This window comes from Salmo salar, chromosome ssa11, assembly GCF_905237065.1.
Source record: "Salmo salar chromosome ssa11, Ssal_v3.1, whole genome shotgun sequence".
NCBI lineage: Eukaryota > Metazoa > Chordata > Actinopteri > Salmoniformes > Salmonidae > Salmo > Salmo salar.
The window spans coordinates 62,697,238-62,721,908 of record NC_059452.1 but is presented as its reverse complement, the minus strand read 5'-3'; the positions used below and the strand labels follow the sequence as shown (position 1 = coordinate 62,721,908).

Below are 24,671 nucleotides of genomic sequence, written 5' to 3'. Positions count from 1 at the left end.
AATGTAGAAGTTCTTCTGACATAATGGACCTTGGAGAAGATCCAAAAAGATGTAGAGAAGTGCTCCATGATAACCGTGGAGAGGGAGGTCACAATAACAGGAACTGAACTGGTCAGTCAGTTTCAAGATAGGCACGTTAAGTTTTAGGCAACACATCTTTAATACCAAGTGGCAATACAGGGCCTATAGCGAGCTTAGGGAGAGTCTGAAGAACAATGGGTGCTTGCTGCACATTGACTTCAGCGAAAACTATTCATGCAAATACAGTCAAGAGATCCAGTCCGTGCATTTTGGAGGATCTCACCAGCAAGCCACTCTCCACACTGGAGTGCACTACACTGCTGCAGACCAACCACCAATTGCTTTTTGCTCCATTTCACCATCACAGAGTCATGATCCACCTGCCATTTGGGCCCACCTTGATCCGGTTCTTGCCATGTTGAAGCAGAAGTACCCTGAAGTCAGCCAGCTTAATTTCTTTAATGACGGGCCGGCTACACAATACAAGCAAAAAGGGAACTTCTACCTGCTTGCCACAGAACCACACAAACAAGGCTTTCAAGAGATCAACTGGAATTTCTTTGAGGCCAGCCACGGAAAGGGGCACCAGATGGTATTGGAGATGCTCTTAAGAGATCTGCTGATAGAGCAGTGCACCATGGAAAGGATATCCCAGGCCCTGTACAATGTCCTAAAGGGTCTTAAAACTCCTTTGTGGAGATGTTCTTCATTACTGAGAGTGATGTTGAGGCAAGAGCAGAAGTAACCCTCCTTCCTCCCCATACACACATACAGTACATACATTTATCTTGTACAGTAGTTGATTGAGTATTGAAATGTATATGGTGTTTGTTACTCTTTATATCTTATCATATGCTATCATATCATATGCTAACATAACATTCAGGTGAAGTACATGCACCGGAATGGCATCAACATATTCTTCTGGCCAAGTCCAAAGGAAGATATTTGTTGGTACTTTGATGGACAGATAATTTGTCTGATGCCAGAGCCACTGGCTGTCAATAAATGCTCTTTGCAGAGGGAAGAATCCACCTGGAAGTATGTGGAAGAGCATTTGGGGTGAAAGGGGGGAGCGAGGGAGGGGGAGAGGAAGATAGGGACAGGAATGTGTTTTAATGCTAATTCCAATGATTTTGTACATGCAATGTATTTTTGTATTGTTGTTTTCACAATGAATATGTAACTAAATAGCAGTTCCAATGTTGTTACTACATGTATTACTATGTAGATATCTATTCAGCGTTCAGTATTCAGGTTTCAGGGTTTAATTTATGTTCTGTCCCGTTATAGTTGTCCACCCTGTTATACCTTGGTCCACCCTGTTATCTTGGCATCTTTTTCAAATTAATTCAGTTACATTGTCAAATATCAAGAATTTGTGTAATGTATTTTAAAGAGTAAGACACGGCCAACACCACACAATTATAAACTTGGATAAAATATAATTGATACCTGTCTCAATTTAGAAAGATGTAAAATGTTGCATGTTCCAAATGTTTTGTGATATTGACCCTTGTGTCTGTCTGTGTGGCGCGCACATGCCATTAATATTGTCTGTTCAATGTCTCATAAAGCTGTGATTGAGAATATCGACTGACTTTTATTCTTATTCTTTTTGAAAGCAGCAACTTTTGGACACCTTAGGCTATTGCAATATTTGGGAAATAGGCTACATTTCAACATTTCTACATGGTTTCTTCACAGGGGGAATCCACATTTATGAACAGAACACAATAATGTTTCTTTAGTTCTGCCACAATAAATTATAACTTGAGTACTCAAATAATTTTTTGTAGCTATTTTTAGAACACAAGGCCAGAATATGTGTGCACATATAGTGGTGGAAAAAGTACCCAATTCTCAAACTTGAGTAAAAGTAAAGATACCTTAATATAAAATGACTCAAGCAAAAGTGAGTCACCCAGTAAAATACTACTTGAGTAAAAGTAAAAGTATATGGTTTTAAATATACTTAAGTATCAAAAATACATGTAACGCTAAAATATACTTAATTATCAAAAGTGAATGTATAAATCATTTAAAATTCCTTATATTTAGCAAACCAGACTCCACAATTAATAATTTTTATTAAAATGTATTGATAGCCAGGGGCACACTCCAACAAGACATATTTACAAAAGAAGCATTTGTGTTTAGTGAGTCCGCCAGATTAGAAACAGTTGGGATCTTCTCTTAATAAGTGTGTGAATTGGAATTCAGTGTGTGAATTTTCCTGTTCTGCTATTAGGCATTTGAAATTTAATGAGTACTTTTGGATGTCAGGAAAAATGGATGGAGTAAAAAGTACATAATTTTCTTTCGGAATGTAGTGGAGTAAAAGTTGTCAAAAACATAAATAGTACTGAAGTTGTACTTTTACAGTATTTTCACTTAAGTACTTTACACCACTGCACATTGTGACCTGATTCAGGAAACTAGGTGTATGTCGCAAGTCATGACTTCACAGGAGAGCTGTTTGAACATAACATTTTTTGGTCAGAAATGCCTTCTGGAACATGTGAACTTTCATGTGCCTTAATAACAAACTTGTATGCCATCTGTAAACACGAATAACATTTTTAAATTATGAGCCTAGTTGGTTTAGTCACAGAAAAAGTCAGCAACCTTCCCGCTAGCCATGATCGGCTGAGATAATGAGTGGGCTGGACATGCCAAGAGATTCGTTCGGATTGGTCTGCCATGTAGCACGCTTCTGTGGCTTTTTTCAAAGATATCACGTAGTAGAACTGCATATGTGTTGCTCTCCACTTTCTGGAGGACCGAGTTTTGAAATCAGTGGAATTAAAGTATGATAGCTAAGGAGATGGAGAAATTCTGGCGTTTGATTGCAAATATGCAGATGGGGTCGAAAAGAGAAAACACAGAAAGAAGGCTGTTGTATAAAACACCTGTCTCCGGAGTTCATCTTCAAACTAAGGGCAACCATGACAAAGAGGGAGAAGCGTCCATCCATGTATACGGGTAAGAGAGTCTAGCTAGCTACATTTTCAGATATTACACATTTCTAATTTTGTCAGTCGTTTTCATTTCAAGTTAAAGTGTACTGTTAGCTAGCTAGCTAATGTTAGCTGGCTTGCTAGTTAGCTAACATTACATGTATGATCTGTGTAGTAATATTATTCGTATCTCAGAACCATTTGCATTGCTAGTTATAGCCTGATGTTAGCTAGCTAACATTGAACCTAGTTGGTTAGATACCTGCAGATTCTTGCAGGGTAGTAACGTTATGAATTGGGATTATGGTTAATTGTTTAGCTAGCGAGCTGTCTAAAGAAAAGACTCCACTAGGCAAGTAACTATTTCAATAGAATATTTATGATGTTTAGCACCGCGACAACTGTCGATAGACGTAGCTTATAAATTCGCTCTGGCTATCTACTCCGATTTCAGAGCATGCTCGCCTGAATGTGCGAGAGTGTAGAATAACTGATGAATTGACGAACGCTCAACACCCGTTGAATATGGCGGGTGCCAGTAAACGTTTGCAAAAAAGCGTATTTAAATTGTTGCCAGCAGCACAGTTGCAGTCACCAATGCTCTGGATAACATAAAAACTGCCTAGCCAGCTCTGCTAGGGCGAGTAAAATGGTCAGAGTGAGCTGTTCTCTCATTTTTGTCTGGAAGTAGCTAGCAATCTAGCCAACGTTAGCCAGTTAGCTTGTGTGCTTGCCTGCTGTTGGGTCAGAACGCTCGGATCAACCCTACTTTTCGGCCAGAGTGTCCAGTGTGCACTCTGAACGCCCCTGAGAGCAAAACACTCTGAATTTACGAATGTCCAATCTGACAACACTCTGAGTTTACGAACGCCCAGATTAAATTTACGGACACACTCGTAGTATAAGCCAGCCTTTAGTCTGGAAATCTTCGTTTTTTTAGTACATAGCCTCACATGTGAATCCTTAAAGAGATGGGTGGGGCTAAAGCTTAAAAAGGTGTGAATTATGCTGAATGGGTGTAAACAAAGAGGGGCCCGCCAGTAGGTACCAAAAGATTCAAGGGCCATTTCTCAAAAGTGAGGTTACAAGTTTATCAACTTTCAAAGCAGAATTACTTTCCCATTTGTCCTCAGCTGTAGCGTGATATACAATTTTCTAGCTCTGAGTCTCTACTTTTATCCAATGTAAAAAACACAATGTCAAATTTTGCTACATCAGACCGAAACGAGCCGGTCGGTCACATTATTGGTCATTCAAAGTTTATTTTTACTTGGGAAATAGGATTACTGTGCGGGACTTAAAAAAACCCCACATGTATCTTAAACATACCTTTAGAAAATGTGTGCTGTTTCCTCATTGAGGAGGATGTCATTCTCCTGAGGAGAATGAGCTGGCCATTAAAGTACTTAATTAAAAAATTTTGGGAAGGAAAACAATTTTATGCATATTGTGATTTAATTATTTGTAATATTTTATAGAAATCTGAAAACATTGGACAGTTACCTTTTTAAATTGAAGGTCTTCTCTCTGCCTCAAGGCAACATGTTTAGAATTGCAGGATATTAGCTTTAAAGATGCAACAACAAAACATTTCTCTGACCCATGGCAAAATGTGTAGAATTGCAGGAAATTTACTTGAAAAATTCAACATTTTGAGAGGAGGGCCTTTGAAATCTTCCTTCCCAGGGCCCGAGAATACGTTTGTCCAGCCATGCGCTGTCGAAGTCATGGTAAAACTCATGGTACTCATGGTATGCTATTTTTATGTGTTCTGATTAAGAGGGGGTCCCTGGTGAATTTGCTATCACAAAACAGCTGTTTTGTTTGAGAAAATGTTTGAGAACTACTGGTCTAGTTCCTCTCCTGCTGTCTGTTGACTTACACAGCACTGCCATCTAGAGGTGAAAATAGGTTTTCAGGCTCTACCACTAAATAAAGGACTATCATTATTGCATTTACTGTAGTTTTGTTTCCAATTCATCTTAATTTATCAAAAGTTGGGGTTGATGGCAGGATGGATATGGGAGGTGACATCTGTCCTCTTTCTGTTTACCTGTCCTTGTTCTGTACAGTGGGGGAAAAAAGTATTTGATCCCCTGCTGATTTTGTACGTTTGCCCACTGACAAAGAAATGATCAGTCTATAATTTTATGGTAGGTTTATTTGAACAGTGAGAGAATAACAACAACAAAAAATTCAAAAATGTTATAAAATGATTTGCATTTTAATGAGGGAAGTAAGTATTTGACCCCTCTGCCAAACATGACTTAGTAGTTGGTGGCAAAACCCTTGTTGGTAATCACAGAGGTCAGACGTTTCTTGTAGTTGGCCACCAGGTTTGCACACATCTCAGGAGGGATTTTGTCCCACTCCTCTTTGCAGATCTTCTCCAAGTCATTAAGGTTTCGAGGCTGACGTTTGGCAACTCGAACCTTCAGCTCCCTCCACAGATATTCTATGGGATTGTAACGGCTGTCTGTAAGAGGGACCCAAGGTGCAGCAGAGGATGTGTTCATCATTAGAGTTTTAATTCAAATAAACAAGAGAACAGTACAAAATGAACAAAAAACGACAGCAAACAGTCCTGTGAGGAAAATACTCAAACAGAAACAATTACCCACAAACCCCAGTGACAAACAACTCCTACATATGTGACTCCCAATCAGGAACAGCGATTCCCAGCTGTTCCTGATCAGGAGTCACAAGACACACACCAGACTGCCACGTCCTGACCCCCAACCTACTACACCAGCTCCATCTGCTGGTCAGGACGTGACAGTACCCCCCCCCCCTCAAGGTGCAGACCCCGGAATGCACCTAACCACAACAACAAAAAACCACCAACAAACAAAATCCCCAACAAAACCCTTAAACAGTAACCCTAAACAATAAGGGAGGGAAGGGAGGGTGGCTGCCGTCAACGACGGCACTGTGCTACACCCTCCCTCCCCAACCCACCTATCCTGGAGGCGGCTCAGGCTCTGGCCGTTCCAGGCAGTCGGGGCAGTCTGGCAGCTCGGGGCAGTCTGGGCAGTCTGGCAGCTCGGGACAGTCTGGGCAGTCCGGGGCAGTCTGGCCACTCCGGCAGCTCGGGGCAGTCTGGCCACTCCGGCAGCTCGGGGCAGTCTGGCCACTCCGGCAGCTCGGGGCAGTCTGGCCACTCCGGCAGTTCGGCGCAGTCTGGCCACTCCGGCAGTTCGGCGCAGTCTGGCCACTCCGGCAGTTCGGGCGCAGTCTGGCCACTCCGGCAGTTCGGCGCAGTCTGACCTCTCTGGCGACTGTTGACTGGCGGGCAGCTCTGGCGACTGTTGACTGGCGGGCAGCTCTGACGACTGTTGACTGGCGGGCAGCTCTGACGACTGTTGACTGGCGGGCAGCTCTGACGACTGTTGACTGGCGGGCAGCTCTGACGACTGTTGACTGGCGGGCAGCTCTGACGACTGTTGACTGGCGGGCAGCTCTGATGACGACTGTTGACTGGCGGGCAGCTCTGATGACGACTGTTGACTGGCGGGCAGCTCTGATGACGACTGTTGACTGGCGGGCAGCTCTGATGACGACTGTTGACTGGCGGGCAGCTCTGATGACGACTGTTGACTGGCGGGCAGCTCTGATGACGACTGTTGACTGGCGGGCAGCTCTGATGACGACTGTTGACTGGCGGGCAGCTCTGATGACGACTGTTGACTGGCGGGCAGCTCTGATGACGACTGTTGACTGGCGGGCAGCTCTGATGACGACTGTTGACTGGCGGGCAGCTCTGATGACGACTGTTGACTGGCGGGCAGCTCTGATGACGACTGTTGACTGGCGGGCAGCTCTGATGACGACTGTTGACTGGCGGGCAGCTCTGATGACGACTGTTGACTGGCGGGCAGCTCTGATGACGACTGTTGACTGGCGAGGCTGGGTTGACACACTAGACTCCTGGTGCGTGGTGCTGGTACTGGGCGTACCAGATTGCGAACACGCACCTCCATGCTAGTGCGGGGAGCTGGCCTGGGGCTCCATTCTTGCCCCGCAAAACTCCCCTTGTGCCCCCCCCTAAAAAATTATTGGGGGTGCCTCCCGGTCTCCCTTACCTTGCCAGCCTTCTTCCGCTGCTTGGTCCTTTGTTGGTGGGTAATTCTGTAACGGCTGTCTGTAAGAGGGACCCAAGGTGCAGCAGAGGATGTGTTCATCATTAGAGTTTTAATTCAAATAAACAAGAGAACAGTACAAAATGAACAAAAAACGACAGCAAACAGTCCTGTGAGGAAAATACTCAAACAGAAACAATTACCCACAAACCCCAGTGACAAACAACTCCTACATATGTGACTCCCAATCAGGAACAGCGATTCCCAGCTGTTCCTGATCAGGAGTCACAAGACACACACCAGACTGCAACGTCCTGACCCCCAACCTACTACACCAGCTCCATCTGCTGGTCAGGACGTGACAGTACCCCCCCCTCAAGGTGCAGACCCCGGAATGCACCTAACCACAACAACAACAAACCACCAACAAACAAAATCCCCAACAAAACCCTTAAACAGTAACCCTAAACAATAAGGGAGGGAAGGGAGGGTGGCTGCCGTCAACGACGGCACTGTGCTACACCCTCCCTCCCCAACCCACCTATCCTGGAGGCGGCTCAGGCTCTGGCCGTTCCAGGCAGTCGGGGCAGTCTGGCAGCTCGGGGCAGTCTGGGCAGTCTGGCAGCTCGGGACAGTCTGGGCAGTCCGGGGCAGTCTGGCCACTCCGGCAGCTCGGGGCAGTCTGGCCACTCCGGCAGCTCGGGGCAGTCTGGCCACTCCGGCAGCTCGGGGCAGTCTGGCCACTCCGGCAGCTCGGGGCAGTCTGGCCACTCCGGCAGTTCGGCGCAGTCTGGCCACTCCGGCAGTTCGGCGCAGTCTGGCCACTCCGGCAGTTCGGCGCAGTCTGGCCACTCCGGCAGTTCGGCGCAGTCTGACCTCTCTGGCGACTGTTGACTGGCGGGCAGCTCTGGCGACTGTTGACTGGCGGGCAGCTCTGACGACTGTTGACTGGCGGGCAGCTCTGACGACTGTTGACTGGCGGGCAGCTCTGACGACTGTTGACTGGCGGGCAGCTCTGACGACTGTTGACTGGCGGGCAGCTCTGATGACGACTGTTGACTGGCGGGCAGCTCTGATGACGACTGTTGACTGGCGGGCAGCTCTGATGACGACTGTTGACTGGCGGGCAGCTCTGATGACGACTGTTGACTGGCGGGCAGCTCTGATGACGACTGTTGACTGGCGGGCAGCTCTGATGACGACTGTTGACTGGCGGGCAGCTCTGATGACGACTGTTGACTGGCGGGCAGCTCTGATGACGACTGTTGACTGGCGGGCAGCTCTGATGACGACTGTTGACTGGCGGGCAGCTCTGATGACGACTGTTGACTGGCGGGCAGCTCTGATGACGACTGTTGACTGGCGAGGCTGGGTTGACACACTAGACTCCTGGTGCGTGGTGCTGGTACTGGGCGTACCAGATTGCGAACACGCACCTCCATGCTAGTGCGGGGAGCTGGCCTGGGGCTCCATTCTTGCCCCGCAAAACTCCCCTTGTGCCCCCCCCTAAAAAAATTATTGGGGGTGCCTCCCGGTCTCCCTTACCTTGCCAGCCTTCTTCCGCTGCTTGGTCCTTTGTTGGTGGGTAATTCTGTAACGGCTGTCTGTAAGAGGGACCCAAGGTGCAGCAGAGGATGTGTTCATCATTAGAGTTTTAATTCAAATAAACAAGAGAACACTACAAAATGAACAAAAAACGACAGCAAACTGTCCTGTGAGGAAAATACTCAAACAGAAACAATTACCCACAAACCCCAGTGACAAACAACTCCTACATATGTGACTCCCAATCAGGAACAACGATTCCCAGCTGTTCCTGATCAGGAGTCACAAGACACACACCAGACTGCCACGTCCTGACCCCCAAACTACTACACCAGCTCCATCTGCTGGTCAGGACGTGACAGGGATTAAGGTCTGGAGACTGGCTAGGCCACTCCAGGACCTTAATGTGCTTCTTCTTGAGCCACTCCTTTGTTGCCTTGGCCGTGTGTTTTGGGTCATTGTCATGCTGGAATACCCATCCACGACCCATTTTCAATGCCCTGGCTGAGGGAAGGAGGTTCTCACCCAAGATTTGACAGTACATGGCCCCGTCCATCGTCCCTTTGATGCGGTGAAGTTGTCCTGTCCCCTTAGCAGAAAAACACCCCCAAAGCATAATGTTTCCACCTCCATGTTTGATGGTGGAGATGGTGTTCTTGGGGTCATAGGCAGCATTCCTCCTCCTCCAAACATGTTGAGTTGATGTCAAAGAGCTCCATTTTAGTCTCATCTGACCACAACACTTTCACCAGTTGTCCTCTGAGTCATTCAGATGTTCATTGGCAGACTTCAGATGGGCCTGTATATGTATTCTTGAGCAGGGGGACCTTGGGGGCGCTGCAGGATTTCAGTCCTTCACGGCGTAGTGTGTCACCAATTGTTTTCTTGGTGACTATGGTCCCAGCTGCCATGAGATCATTGACAAGATCCTCCCGTGTAGTTCTGGGCTGATTCCTCACCGTTCTCATGATCATTGCAACTCCACGAGGTGAGATCTTGCATAGAGCCACAGGCCGAGGGATCACAGTTATTTTGTGTTTCTTCCATTTGCGAATAATCGCACCAAATGTTGTCACCTTCTCACCAAGCTGCTTGGCGATGGTCTTGTAGCCCATTCCAGCTTTGTGTAGGTCTACAATCTTGTCCCTGACATCCTTGGAGAGCTCTTTGGGCTTGGCCATGGTGGATAGTTTGGAATTGGATTGATTGATTGCTTCTGTGGACAGGTGTCTTTTATACAGGTAACAAGCTGCAGTTAGGAGCACTCCCTTTAAGAGTGTGCTCCTAATCTCAGCTCGTTACCTGTATAAAAGAAACCTGGGAGCCAGAAATCTTTCTGATTGAGAGGGGGTCAAATACTTATTTCCCTCATTAAAATGCAAATCAATTTATAACATTTTTGACATGCTTTTTTCTGGATATTTTTGTTGTTATTCTGTCTCTCACTGTTCAAATGAACCAACCATTAAAATTATAGACTGATCCTTTCTTTGTCAGTGGGCAAACGTACAAAATCAGCAGGGGATCAAATACTTTTTTCCCCCACTGTATATCTTATTTTGTATTGTTTATTTTTTTACCTATAACTCTGGGTCTTTTTGTATCTGTCAGCTATTTTATGTTTATATAGTAATTGTATACTTTTCTACAAAGTACCTATACACTTTCTGGTGTGTGTTCAATAATTTGGGCTCCCGAGTGGCGCAGCGGTCTAAGGCACTGCATCTCAGTGCTAGAGGCATCACTACAGACCCTGGTTCAATTCCAGGCTGTATCACAACCGGCCATGATTGGGAGTCCCATAATAGGGTGGCAAACAGTTGGCCCAGCATTGTCTGGATTAAGGTTTGGCTGGGGTAGGCCGTCATTGTAAATAAGAATTTGTTCTTAACTGCCTTGCCTAGTTTAATTTTAATAAAGGTAAAACAATTATAATATTTCAGCAAGATATCTCTAGATATGTCAAACACAGACTTTCGTAATGGTCATTGTAAAAATACATAGATTGGCAAACCATATCCAGGATGCCACCAGATCTACTTCCTTCTGATTGTTCCATGTTTTGTGTACCTTCAGGGAGAGCCAATCACGTTCAGTGAGGAGGTCTTCGTGACCCACCGATCCAGTGCCATGAGACAGTTCCTGCAGAACGCCATCCAGCTGCAGCTCTTCAAACAGGTACACACACACATACACGATAACAGGTACACAGAATAAGTGTGATGCAATAGAATAAGTACATCACATTTGCCTACATTAATCAATGAAAGAAACATTCCATGTATAACTGGGATAAACCTTTCTCCCTCTCTGTAGTTCATCGATGGCCGCTTGGACCTTCTGAATGCCGGTGAGGGCTTCAGGGATATTTTCGAGGATGAGATCAACATGGGAGAGTATGCAGGTGTGTTCAACACACATTGAATACAACCATATAAAACATTTCTACTAGTTAATTTCACTTGGTCTCAAAGCACGCTTACCACAAACCACGGTCGTGTTCAATACGCAAGAAACTGTAGTCAGTGTCTTGAAACTGAGGTAGGCTACGTCTTGAAACAGCGTCTTGAAACTGGTCCAACAAGAATGCTCATTGACGTTCTCCGTTTTGAAATTACACATTTTTCAAGCCTACTGACCACAAACCAGTTACTGCAGTGGGGGTGTCAATGGCCCTAATGCTAACCCATGTCCCATGGCTAACCTATATAGAATGCCCACTGTGTTAAGGCATTGACCTTTCACCACAGGAGGCTGGTGGCACGTTAATTGGGGAGGCTCGTGGCAATGGCTGGAGCGGAATAAGTGTAATGTATCAAATACATCAAACACATGGTTTCCATGTGTTTGATGCGATTCCATTTGCTCCGTTACGGACATTATTGTGAGCCGTTCTCCCCTCATGAGCCTCCTGTGCCTTTCACTGTGACCTCACCTCTGTGTTAACTCCACAGGCAGCGACAAGAACTACCACCAGTGGCTATTCACTGTCAAGGTAGGTCTTCAAAGACAAGTGCTGCATTTTAACTGACTAACTTTCATGCTGTTCAAATTATACATGTTTTTTTTTTTTTTTTTGCACATTCATGCTAATAGTTCAAACTTGTTGGATTTTCATTAAACAACCCATCTCCCTATGAGCACAAGAAGTTGAAACGTATTTTTGGTTGTGCTCTCTGGGCTACCACTGTTGTTGGGGTACAACCGTGCCGCTAACAATGGTTTTGTCTCTAACAGAAAGGGGGCGGAGCTATCTTCAACACAGTGAGGACCAAGGCTAACCCTGCCATGAAAACGGTCTATAAGTTTGTAAGTGTCCTCCTATCATGACTATTACACCATGACAATCCCAGAATATTTCACTACTGTTCACTTAGTCTCATATTGATGCCACTTTAAAGGTAGACTCTACAAGGTGACTCCCTACATCAACAACAACAGAAACAAAATCTGTTTAGTAAACCCTTCTGTGTTTTTCCTCTAAAGGCTAAAGATCATGCCAGGATGGGGATAAAGGAAGTCAAGAGCCGGCTAAAACAAAAGGTACGTAGTGTTCAGTGTTTGGGTTTTGTTAAATTTGATCGAAATAAAATTGAAATTTGTCTTTGACCCAAATCACAGGCTGAATAATAACTTTACAGAACACAACTGTCGCACACACACATGCACAAGCAGACACGCATGCAAACACACAGACACACGCTGCCACTCAATGGGCGAAATTATTCACTCACTGGTGGTTTTTCCTCTCCCACACCAGGCTGTCACTCACTCTTCCCTCCACTGTGTGTTCACCTTTCAAACTAACCCTCTGTTGACCTCTCAACCTGACCCTCTTTACTCCTGCCGCAATTCTGCTCCTTCAAATCTCTCTTTTTTTCCTCCTTTTAATGCTCACTCCAGTGCACTCACTCACTCTCTTTTCAGGCTCGCTCACTCACTCAAACTCTTTTTCCATATCTGGCCCTATTCTGTTCCTTAAATCATTTTTATTTGTCCTATTTTTACCCTCCTTTGGCCGTCCACTTCCCCCATACCCCTCACCTATGCCCCCCTGGCACTGATCCCCCCTCCACTATAGCCCTGTAGGGCCTCCTCCCTCCACCTCCCCCTTTCCCTCCACAGAGACCATTACCACCACTACCCCCTCTGGCCATGCCAACCTCCTCCGTCTTATTCTTCCCCTCTCCAGGAGCTGGCAGAGAATGGCTACTCCTCGACAGCAGACACAGGTGGCACAGGAGCGGGTACCGGGGAGGAAGACACTACGGCCGGGTCGCCCCCCTCCGCTGGCAGGAAGGACAGTGCCCGCACCTGGGATGAACGGCAGCCCATCACGGCGCACTTTGGACGGGTAGCCCGAGAGGGACGGGAGGGAGGGAAGGAAGGAAGGGGGGGGATGAGTTTCTGAGGTCTCTGAGGATGTGATGGGGTGTCCTCCTTATGCTACTGTGCTGTCTGTTCTATCATTCCCTCTATCATTCCCTCACTGTCACTATCACTCTGTCATTGTCATTCCGTCTCTGTCATTCCATCTCTTCTGTTCCACTCATTCCTTGTCATTTGTCATGTTGTTTCACACGCTTTGTCTCCACTCCAGTCTTATCTGTCATTGTTCCTTTCCTTTCTTTGTTCCTGCTTTTCATCTCTGCCTTGCACATGTCTTTGTTCAGTTTATCTAGTATGAAATCACATGGACATTTCTAAAAGTAATAATAATAACATTGGTTCTCAGTTACACCACTCCACTAATTATTGTCTAGCAACCCTAAGCTGAAGTGAAATAAAGCATAACATTATACAGTCGACCTCCAAAACATAGAGTACTATTAAAGCTATAGAAAAGGAGAGAGAAAAAATACTTGTTTAAGACACGCCAAGAGAGAAGAGAGAAGTGAAACAATGTCTTTCAGGTGTTGCTCCCAGCACCATCCATCCATCCATCTCTCATTCCTCTCATTAAAACGCTGCGTAATTAGGACACACACACGTCCTCTCTCTCTCCCTTACACACACACACACACACACACACACACACACACACACACACACACACACACACACACACACACACATGCATACACATCAGGACAACGTTCTGGAAAGACGTTGTGATTGGCAATGGGGATGCAGTGTCAATTACCTGATACTTTGTAAGAGGAAGGCCTAGCTACAACTGTTGTCATGAAGGAAGATATTGTGGTGGCTCATTTGTGTGCATATGGTGTGCAGTTGATGTTGTGGTGTCTATGTGTGTGCATCTTTGTGTGTGTGTATACATCATCATGTCCTTCCATTGCTATGTGTGTGTGACCCTTGGGTGTCTCTGGTGCAGCCCCTCCGAGCCCCTCCCCCTCGACCCCATCCTCCCAGGCTCCAGAGCGGCAACTCGCAGCCCGTGAGTACCTCCCCCCTCTACCTCATCTCTGGCCTTGGCACCTGAAGTTTGTGGTTAGGAGTGTGTGTATGTGTGTGTGCGTGCGTGTGTGTGTGTGCAAGGTCAATGACTGGCATACTGTCTAACTATGTGCTGTGGATATGTCCCATCTTTCAGACTGTTCTCTCAGACATACAGGATGACCTTTGTCTTAACATTACATTGACTGGCGAGACTAATCCACACGCATTCATTATCCTGAAACTTTCTTCTGTTTGAGTGTGTGTGTATTACCCCCTTTGAGTGTGTGCATGCGTGTCCACGTATGTTTATACCTATGTGTGCACGTACGCATGCGCGCACCTGCGTTACTGCGTGTTGTGGGTTTGCCATGTCCACCAACCACTGGCACACAGCTTTTTTAACAGTTACTAAACCTCATAGCTGCTGGACGGGGATATTGGACATTTAACCAGGGTTTAATGTCCAATGACTGACACTACTTTATTAACAAAAACGATGGAATTCGTAAGACTTTTTCATGCACAATACATGTTCAGCGGACCCACTTATCATATGGGATGCCTTTTAATGTGCGTTTAGAGGCCATTCAATTACATTTTCATCCCAAACACAAAAAAAGTTATTGGTCTACAGAGAATAGACTTGAAATAGAAAATCTAATATTACACGCCAATGGAGTTGATGAATGTACTACAAAAGCACTGAATAATCTACACGCAAAACAAAAGAAGTTTGAGGAACTTATTTATGAAAGAATGGGTTTTCATACTCAAAAAATTGGATGGATAAGAGCAATGTTTTTCCTAAACCTTCAATATAGAAACGCAACCAAATATATAGTTTTACAAACTATGGAGAAATCCTTTTCTCACCAAAGGAGATTTTGAAAGAGGAAGTAAAATATTTTAACAAAGGTTCCTCCAACCTCACTTGACGATGAGTTTTGTGATATCCATCTCCCCCAAAATCATGTTAAACTATACTGAACAAAAATATAAACGCAACATGTAACAGTTTCAAGGATTTTACTGAATTACAGTTCATATGAGAAATTAGTCAATTGAAATACATTCACCTGTGTAATGATCTATTTCACATGACTGGAAATACAGATATGCATCTGCTGGTCACAGATACCGTAAAAAAGACCAGTCAGTATCTGGTGTGACCCCCATTTGCCTCATGCGGTGTGACACATCTCCTTTGCATAGAGTTGATCAGGCTGTTGATTGTGGCCTGTGGAATGTGGTCCTACTCCTCTTCAATGGCTGTGCAAAGTTGCTGGATTTTGACGGGAACTGGGACACGCTGTCGTACACATCGATCCAGAGCATCCCAAACATGCTCAATGGGTGACATGTCTGGTGAGGATGCAATCCATGGAAGAACTGAGACATTTTCAGCTTCTAAGAATTGTGTACAGATCCTTGTGACATGCATTTGTCGTGTCTTTGGCTATGCCGGATTAAGTGATATGACATGCTATTCTATAAAATAATTTCTCTGTAATAATATTACCTGATTAAGCTTATCAGGTAAATAATTAACTAGAAAGTCGGGGCACCATGAAAGAATGTTTATAGAGCTTCCGAATAAACTCTTAAAGACCTAGTAATCTTTTACCTCAATAGCCGTCAATATTTAATTGTCACTTTATTTAGTCTCATCTAAAAGTTGTAAATTCTTGGTTATCTTCACGAACCCTGGCTAAAAAGTTGAATCAGCAGTACAAAATTTGGTTGAATTATTTATTTACTAAATACCTAACTAATCACACAGAATTACATATACACAGAATGAATCATACATTGATGGACCTGGTGAACGGAGCCAATATAGCGGCTGGTTACACAAAGAAAAGGGGTAGGGTTTGAGTGAAAAAGCGGGAAGACTGAGGAACAAAGGGAGACGCTATGTTATCGTAAATACAGTATCTTATGCATTCTAAATTACCACCCATTTGGAAAAGGAAAATGCAATAAACATTTATTCTGAGCTGCGCTTCAATCGGTTGGTCTTAGTTGGGAGGCCGGGTTGTCCGATGGTAGAATGGATACTTGGTAGTACCGTCGTCTTGTGGTAGACAGATACTCTGTCCGTCCTCTCCTAGCCCACATCTACAGTTGCTGCGCTAACGCGACGGCTAGGAAGTATCACTTCTTTAGTGAATAAGAGTTCAAAGTTCATACCAAGTTGCCATGCTATATGCTCATGCTATATTCTGGCTGGTATTGTCGAAATTCATCCTTCCGGGGTGTAGGTCGTCACCTTAACATTGAAATTCGATGCAAATTTTGTTAGGTTCTTACTGATGTTGGCTTAGTTCTGTAGGTGGTCTTTGTCCTTTCAACGTGGGGACTGCCAGTCCGCACGTCCTTGGAACAGGTTATTATCTGAGCCCTTTTAACGTAGGACCGTCGCCCTAACGTCCTCGGAACAGAAGGTTACATTTTCGTCAAGGGTCTTATATAGGATTGGGAGAGAGGGCCGTGTTTCATAGTTTACAACCACTGTCTGTTCACATGGGCGGGGCAACTGAGTTGGCAGAGTTTACTCTATGACAAACCGTACTCTCATTAAGAAGCTAAATTACATTTAATCTTTTCACAAATAGTTTCATATTTAAACATTTCAATTGCACAACAATTCCATGTGAATCTGATAACTAGAATGTGTAGACTTTCCAAGATACAGTTTATGTCGTCCTATCATCAGTAATCATGTCTCAGACGCCAACTGAACTGACATCATATTCATTAAGTCCCAATGCATATTTTCAACTGGTTGGATTACCGAAATATGGTTCCGTTTCCCATCTTTTGATGTCACCAGACTCTCTCTCAATGTTAACGAAGGGATTTTCAATAGTCACATCAGTAGAGAGAGGAAAAAGGGGAAAGGTATTTATGGGGGTCATAAACCTCCCCCCTCAGGCCAACGTCATGACACATTATCATGCTGAAACATGAGGTGATCTCGTCACGTTATCTCTGTGCATTCAAATTGCCATTGATAAATTGCAATTGTGTTCGTTGTCCATAGCTTATGCCTGCCCATACCATAATGCCACCGCCACCATGGGGCATGCTGTTCACAATATTGACATCCGAAAACAGCTCGCCCACACAACGCCGGGGCGGCAGATAGCCTAGTGGTTAGAGCGTTGGACTAGTAACCGGAAGGTTGCAAGATTGAATCCCCGAGCTGACAAGGTCAAAATCTGTCATTCTGCCCCTGAACAAGGCAGTTAACCCACTGTTCCTAGGCTGTCATTGAAAATAAGAATTTGTTCTTAACTGACTTGCCTACTTAAATAAAGGAAAAATAAGTTGTGAGGCTGGTTAGATGTACTGCCAAATTCTTTAAAACGACGTTGGAGGCGACTTATGGTAAGAGCTCTGGTGGACATTACTGCAGTCAGCTCCCTCAAAACTTGAGACATCTGTGGCGTTGTGTGACAAAACTGCACATTTTAGAGTGGCCTTTTATTGTTCCCAGCACAAGATGCACCTGTGTAATGATCATGCTGTTTAATCAGCTTTTTGATATGCCACACCTGTCAGGGGGATGGATTATCTTGGCAGAGGAGAAATGCTCACTAACAGGGATATAAACAAATGTGTGCACATTTGAGAGAAATAAGCTTTTTTGGCATATGGAAAATTTCTGGAATATTTTATTTAATGCTCATGAAACATGGGACCAACACTTTACATTTTGCTTTTATATTGTTGTTCATTATATCTGTGACACAAAATAAAATCTTGTGAAGGCCTAATTACACAAGACAAACTATGGTTGGCAATCGATTCCTTTCAGACGAAGAAAACCCCTGGCCTCAATGGCATTCCAATAGAGATGTATCAAACGTTTATGAACTACTGAAAAATTCATTACTATCCTGGTTTAATGACTTGTATATAAATGGTAGGCACGTCAAACATTCAGCATGCTGCAAATACTCTATGGATGCCTGGTTAAATTGTGCTTATGATGCTTTTTTTATCTCTAAATGGTAAACTATTGAGAGATATACACTAAACGTGGCAGTTCTTGACACAAACTGGTATGCCTGGCACCTACTACCATACCCCGTTCAAAGGCACTTAAATATTTTGTCTTGCCCATTCACTCTCTGAATGGCACACATACGGAATCCATGTCTCAATGGTCTCAAGGCTTAACAATCCATCTCCTCCTCCTCCCCGGCAAGTAGCCTAGTGGTTAGAGCATTGGGCCAGTAACAAAAGGTTGCTAGATTGAATCCCTGAGCTGACAAGGTAAAAATCTGTCGTTCTGCCCCTGAACAAGGCAGTTAACCCAGTTAGCACGTATACGCAAGGCCGTCATTGTAAATAAGAATTTGTTCTTAACTGAAATTGCCTAGTTAAATAAAGGTTATTTTTTACTGATTTGAAGTGGATTTAACAAGTTGACATCAATAACGGATCATAGCTTTCACCTGGATTCAACTGGTCAGTCTATGTCATGGAAAGAGCAGGTGTTCATTATGTTTTGTACACTCAGTGTATGTGATTATTGAAAAAATTTGTGAGTTTGCTTCATTTACTATCACCTTAAATTAAGATAATGAATCATTTTTCCATATCTAATGAATGTATATAACACTACTTTCCATGATGTGGACAGTATATGTCACTACATTACACAAGCTCTACGTTTTGACCACACCAATTTAAAAAATGTTTTTACTTCAGATTTGTGGTGGTAGTATAAAAGTCTATAGTGAACACGATGACACAAGATCAATTGCTTAAAACATATCAATATCTTTGGTTTTGTTCTGTTGATTTTGTCATACATGCTGGGGGTCGTAGGACTTAGAACGCAGGTATCATTGGCACCGATAATTCAGGGTGGTCTCTTTTATAAAAGTAACTGTCCACACAATAATACACTGATTAGACAGTCTAACTGTCGCTTAAATAGAAGCCAACCGTTTTCACTGTTGATATCATATGACAGGTTGAAGTTAAGTTGAAGTTGAAGTTAACAGAAACAGTGTTTGGTTCCTTTGTTTCGTGATGGTAGCCTCCCAATATCAACATCTGCCATTTCAAAATATAGATATAAGCCTTCTACAAGTTCTCATCTAACCAACCATTTATAGGTTATTCCAAGTTTTTGTGTGGCCTTTGAATAGTGTTAGTTTAAACAGCGCAACACCCCAAACATTTGCTCCCTGTTCTATTGATTTAGTGTGATATCCATGGAAGGGATTAACAAAAAAACTGTTACACTTACCGTGTTGGTGACCCACTTGAATCAAAATGCAACACTTCAAAATGTAGCTAGCTGTCTTCTACAAATTGGCCTCTAACAAGTGATGTACACATTATTCCCAGATTCTTTGTGGTTTTTTAGCTGTGTTAGATTATAAGGTGCTAGTTTATTTATTTTTTATGTGTATAGATTTTAGTATATCACAAACTGTTTCTGCATATTGATTATTGATTTGGACACTTTAAAACTGTGTTTTGACATTGGGCTATTTATCAATATGTCTTGTCAACAGGAAGCAGTGACAGCATTCTTTTCAATTTAAGTTTTAGGAATAATGATGGGACTTTCACCATACATTTTCAATGGTATTGTACTTAATCAGTTAAAACTGCTGAATGAGTCCAAAAATGGGCTGTGATTTATTATTTTGATGATTTACCAAAAAATGAGTATGCCCTGCCTATTATTGGCAAACTGTCAGACACACAAAAACAAGGATTAATCTCTCTCTTACTGAACCAGGAGCCAAGGGGGCAATACAAAGACCTAGTCTCTTAAAAAAATTGGAGACCCCATCACCCCTCAATGTTGCGACACAGAAATATTGGAAAAATATATTCCTCATTTGAATTAAAAAAAACGTCCTACCGGACATTTTTCATCACAGTCAGATGGGATTCTTAAAAGGAAGATATAGTGGAGACATTAGATAACTGCTAGGAATCATTGAGAACTATGACAATTATAGGGAAACCAGGTTTATAGCAGATTTTGAGCAAGCCTTCGATACAGTCTAAAATCTGTTTATAAGCGCCATAATTTCTTTTACTTTGGAGAATCTCGCATAAGATAGTTAAAAGTGATGTACAACAATCCTTTATGTAAAATAATAAATAACGGTTACTTCTCTGAGGACTTTGTATTGTCAAGAGGCATTAAATTATCTTGCCCTCTGTCACCATACTTATTTATTATGGCCATTGAACTATTAGCTATAAAAATCTGATCTAATGATAGTGTTGAGGGACAAAACATTTATGGATAACAGACAAAAGTATCAATGTACAATTGAAGTTATTTATATAAAACTCAGTTTTTCACAATTCCTGAAATTTAATCCTAGTAGAAATTCCCTGTCTTAGGTCAGTTAGGATCACCACTTTATTTTAAGAATGTGAAATGTCAGAATAATAGTAGAGAGTGATTTATTTCAGCTTTTATTTCTTTCATCACATTCCCAGTGGATCTGAAGTTTACATACACTCCATTGCCTTTAAACTGTTTAACCTGGGTCAAACGTTTCGGGTAGCCTTCTACAAGCTTCCCACAATAAGTTGGGTGAATTCTGGCCCATTCCTCCTGACAGAGCTGGTGTAACTGAGTCAGGTTTGTAGGCCTCCTTGCTCGCACACGCTTTTTCAGTTCTGCCCACAAATTTTCTATGGGATTGAGGTCAGGGCTTTGTGATGACCACTCCAATACCTTGACTTTGTTGTCCTTAAGCCATTTTGCCACAACTTTGGATGTATGCTTGGGGTCATTATCCATTTGGAAGACCCATTTGCGACCAAGCTTTAAGTTTCTGACTGATGTCTTGACATGTTGCTTCAATATATCCACATAATTTTTCCACCTCATGATGCCATCTATTTTGTGAAGTGCACCAGTCCCTCCTGCAGCAAAGCACCCCCACAACATGATGCTGCCACCCCCTTGCTTCACGGTTGAGATGGTATTCTTTGGCTTGCAAGCCTCCCCCTTTTTTCCCCAAACATAACGATGGTCATTATGGCCAAACAGTTCTATTTTTGTTTCATGAGACCAGAGGACATTTCTCCAAAAAGTATGATCTGTGTCCCCATGTGCAGTTGCAAACCGTAGTCTGGCTTTTTTTTATGGCGGTTTTGGAGCAATGGCTTCTTTGTGGATATAGATACTTTTGTACCTGTTTCCTCCAGCATCTTCACAAGGTCCTTTGCTGTTTTTCTGGGATTGATTTCCACTTTTCCCACCAAAGTACGTTCGTCTCTAGGAGTTAGAACGCATCTCCTTCCTTAGCGGTATGACGGCTGCGTGGTCCCATGATGTTTATACTTGCATGCTATTGTTTATACAGCTGAACGTGGTACCTTCAGGCATTTGGACATTGCTCCCAAGGATGAACCAGACTTGTGGAGGTCTACAATTTTTTTCTGAGGTCTTGGCTGATTCCTTTTAATTTTCCCATGATGTCAAGCAAAGAGGCACTGAGTTTGAATGTAGGCCTTGAAATACATCCACAGGTACACCTCCAATTGACTCAAATAATGTCAATTGGCCTATCAGAAGCTTCTAAAGCCATGACATCATTTTCTAGAATTTTCCAAGCTGTTTAAAGGCACAGTCAACTTAATGTATTTTTAACTTCTGACCCATTGGAATTGTGATACAGTGAATTATAAGTGAAATAATCTGTCTGTAAACGATTGTTGGAAAAATTACTTGTGTCATGCATAAAGTAGATGTCCTAACCGACTAAAACTATAGTTTGTTAACAAGAAATTTGTGGAGAGGTTGAAAAATTAGTTTTAATGACTCCAACCTAAGTGTATGTAAACTTCTGACTTCAACTGTATGCCAATGATTCAAAATTATCTTGAGTCCTCAGTCTTCAACCTTGAAGGGCCTCATTGTGGACCTGCATAATCTTCCCAGTTTCTCTAGACAACCAAATATGAGAAGTCTACTATGTTACGGTTTGGGTCTCTAAAAGATAAAAACTTTGAATTTATATGTGGCAGAGCTTGCAAACTATCACGGACTACAAAGGGAATCCTAGCCGCGAGCTGCCCAGTGACGCGAGCCTACCAGGTGAGCTAAATGCCTTCTATGCTCGCTTCGAGGCAAGCAACACTGAACCTTGCCTGAGAGGAACAGCTGTTCCAGACGACTGTGTAATCATGCTCTCCATTGCCGATGTGAGTAAGACCTTAGCTTGCGTCCCACCTACTCAACAGCCGGTGTAATCCCGTGGCGCGATATTCAAATACCTCAAAAATGCAAAAACTTCAATTTTTCAAACATATGACTATTTTACACCATTTTAAAGACAAGACTCTCGTTAATCTAACCACACTGTCCGATTTCAAAAAGGCTTTACAACGAAAGCAAAACATTAGATTATGTCAGCAGAGTACCCAGCCAGAAATAGACACCCATTTTTCAAGCTAGCATATAATGTCACATAAACCCAAACCACAGCTAAATGCAGCACTAACCTTTGATGATCTTCATCAGATGACAACCCTAGGACATTATGTTATCCTCTCTGGGCTAGGCGGGACGAATTCGTCCCACCTACGTAACAGCCACTTGCAGCCTGTGGCGCGATTTTCAAAACCTTAAAAATCCTATTACTTCAATTTCTCAAACATATGACTATTTTACAGCTATTTAAAGACAAGACTCTCGTTAATCTAACCACACTGTCCGATTTCAAAAAGGCTTTACAACGAAAGCAAAACATTAGATTATGTCAGCAGAGTACCAAGCCAGAAATAATCAGACACCCATTTTTCAAGCCAGCATATAATGTCACCAAAACCCAGAAGACAGCTAAATGCAGCACTCACCTTTGATGATCTTCATCAGATGACAACCCTAGGACATTATGTTATACAATACATGCATGTTTTGTTCAATCAAGTTCATATTTATATCAAAAACCAGCTTTTTACATTAGCATGTGACGTTCAGAACTAGCATACCCCCCGCAAACTTCCGGGGAATTCGCTAACATTTTACTAAATTACTCACGATAAACGTTCACAAAAAGCATAACAATTATTTTAAGAATTATAGATACAGACCTCCTCTATGCACTCGATATGTCCGATTTTAAAATAGCTTTTTGGTGAAAGCACATTTTGCAATATTCAAAGTACATAGCCCAGGCATCACGGGCTCGCTATTTAGACACCCAGCAAGTTTAGCACTCACCAATATCAGCTTTACTATTATAAAAGTTTCATTACCTTTTGTTGTCTTCGTCAGAATGCACTCCCAGGACTGCTACTTCAATAACAAATGTTGGTTTGGTCCAAAATAATCCATCGTTATATCCGAATAGCGGCGTTTTGTTCGTGCGTTCCAGACACTATCCGAAATGGTAAAGAAGGGTCGCGCGCATGGCGCAATTCGTGACAAAAAAAATCTAAATATTCCATTACCGTACTTCGAAGCATGTCAACTGCTGTTTAAAATCAATTTTTACGCCATTTTTCTCGTAGAAAAGCGATAATATTCCGACAGGGAATCTCCTTTTCGGCAAACAGAGGAAAAAATCACAAAGGCGGGGGCGGTCGGGTCACGCGCCTAAGCCCAGAGTCCCTTGATCGGCCACTTGAGAAAGGCGATAATGTGTTTCAGCCTGGGGCTGGGATGAAGACATTCTGTTTTTTCCCGGGCTCTGAGCGCCTATGGACGACGTAGGAAGTGTCACGTTAGAGCAGAGATCCTTAGTAAAAGATAGAGATGGAAAAGAAGTTCAAGAAATGGTCAGACAGGCCACTTCCTGTAAAGGAATCTCTCAGGTTTTGACCTGCCATTTGAGTTCTGTTATACTCACAGACACCATTCAAACAGTTTTAGAAACTTTAGGGTGTTTTCTATCCATATGTAATAAGTATATGCATATTCTAGTTACTGGGTAGGAGTGGTAACCAGATTAAATCGGGTATGTTTTTTATCCAGCCGTGAAAATACTGCCCCCTAGCCATAACAGGTTAACATTAATCTGAAGACTGTTATTTATCTAATCAACTAACTATGCTTAATTGTTACCAAATGTAAATTAATCATGTAACAATTAAAACCTCTTCAGCGTCTGATCCCGTTAGCGGGATCAAAATCCAGCGAAAAATCATATCGCCAATTAGCATTAAAAAAATATCATAATTAAAATAAAAAAAAATACTATATATTTTTTTTTTTTATAGATACACCTCTCCTGAATCGACCCACGTCGTCCGATTTCAAAAAGGTTTTACAGGAAAAGCAAATCATTAGATTATATTAGATGAGTCCATCGTAAAAAGCAGCTTCATAGCCATTTTCCGACCAACCACTTGCATCACATATAATCAAAAAACAGCTAAATGCAGCACTAACCTTTTACAAACTTCATCAGATGGCATCCCTAGGACATCATGTTATACAATGCATGCATTCTTTTGTTCAATAAAGGTCATATTTATATATAAAAATAGCATTTTACATCTCTGTCTGACGTTGACTTCATTATTTCCCCTCAAAAGCGTCCGGTAAACAATGCTGCATTTCACTAAATTACTATACTATAACGATTTTTTAAATGTATATTGTCAATCTAACATTTATAGATGAATATCTCTTGAGAACACCCGTCATACCAGATTTTAAATT

The 24,671-nt window shown here is 42.9% G+C and overlaps 1 protein-coding gene across 4 annotated transcripts in view; it reads left to right on the top strand.

The window, feature by feature from the left end:
* Window positions 1-24,671, top strand: part of LOC106562885 (DENN domain-containing protein 1A) — a 280,022-nt gene that overhangs the window by 220,908 nt on the left and 34,443 nt on the right. For 2 of the 4 annotated variants that reach the window (XM_014127956.2, XM_045689821.1), the window contains exons 14-20: window positions 10,682-10,783; window positions 10,922-11,009; window positions 11,560-11,600; window positions 11,843-11,914; window positions 12,092-12,148; window positions 12,798-12,959; window positions 13,941-14,003. In XM_014127956.2, the coding sequence (XP_013983431.2) occupies window positions 10,682-10,783; window positions 10,922-11,009; window positions 11,560-11,600; window positions 11,843-11,914; window positions 12,092-12,148; window positions 12,798-12,959; window positions 13,941-14,003 (585 nt within the window). The remainder of the gene's footprint in view (window positions 1-10,681; window positions 10,784-10,921; window positions 11,010-11,559; window positions 11,601-11,842; window positions 11,915-12,091; window positions 12,149-12,797; window positions 12,960-13,940; window positions 14,004-24,671) is intronic. The other 2 variants (XM_045689822.1, XM_045689820.1) reach the window with 1 other exon arrangement.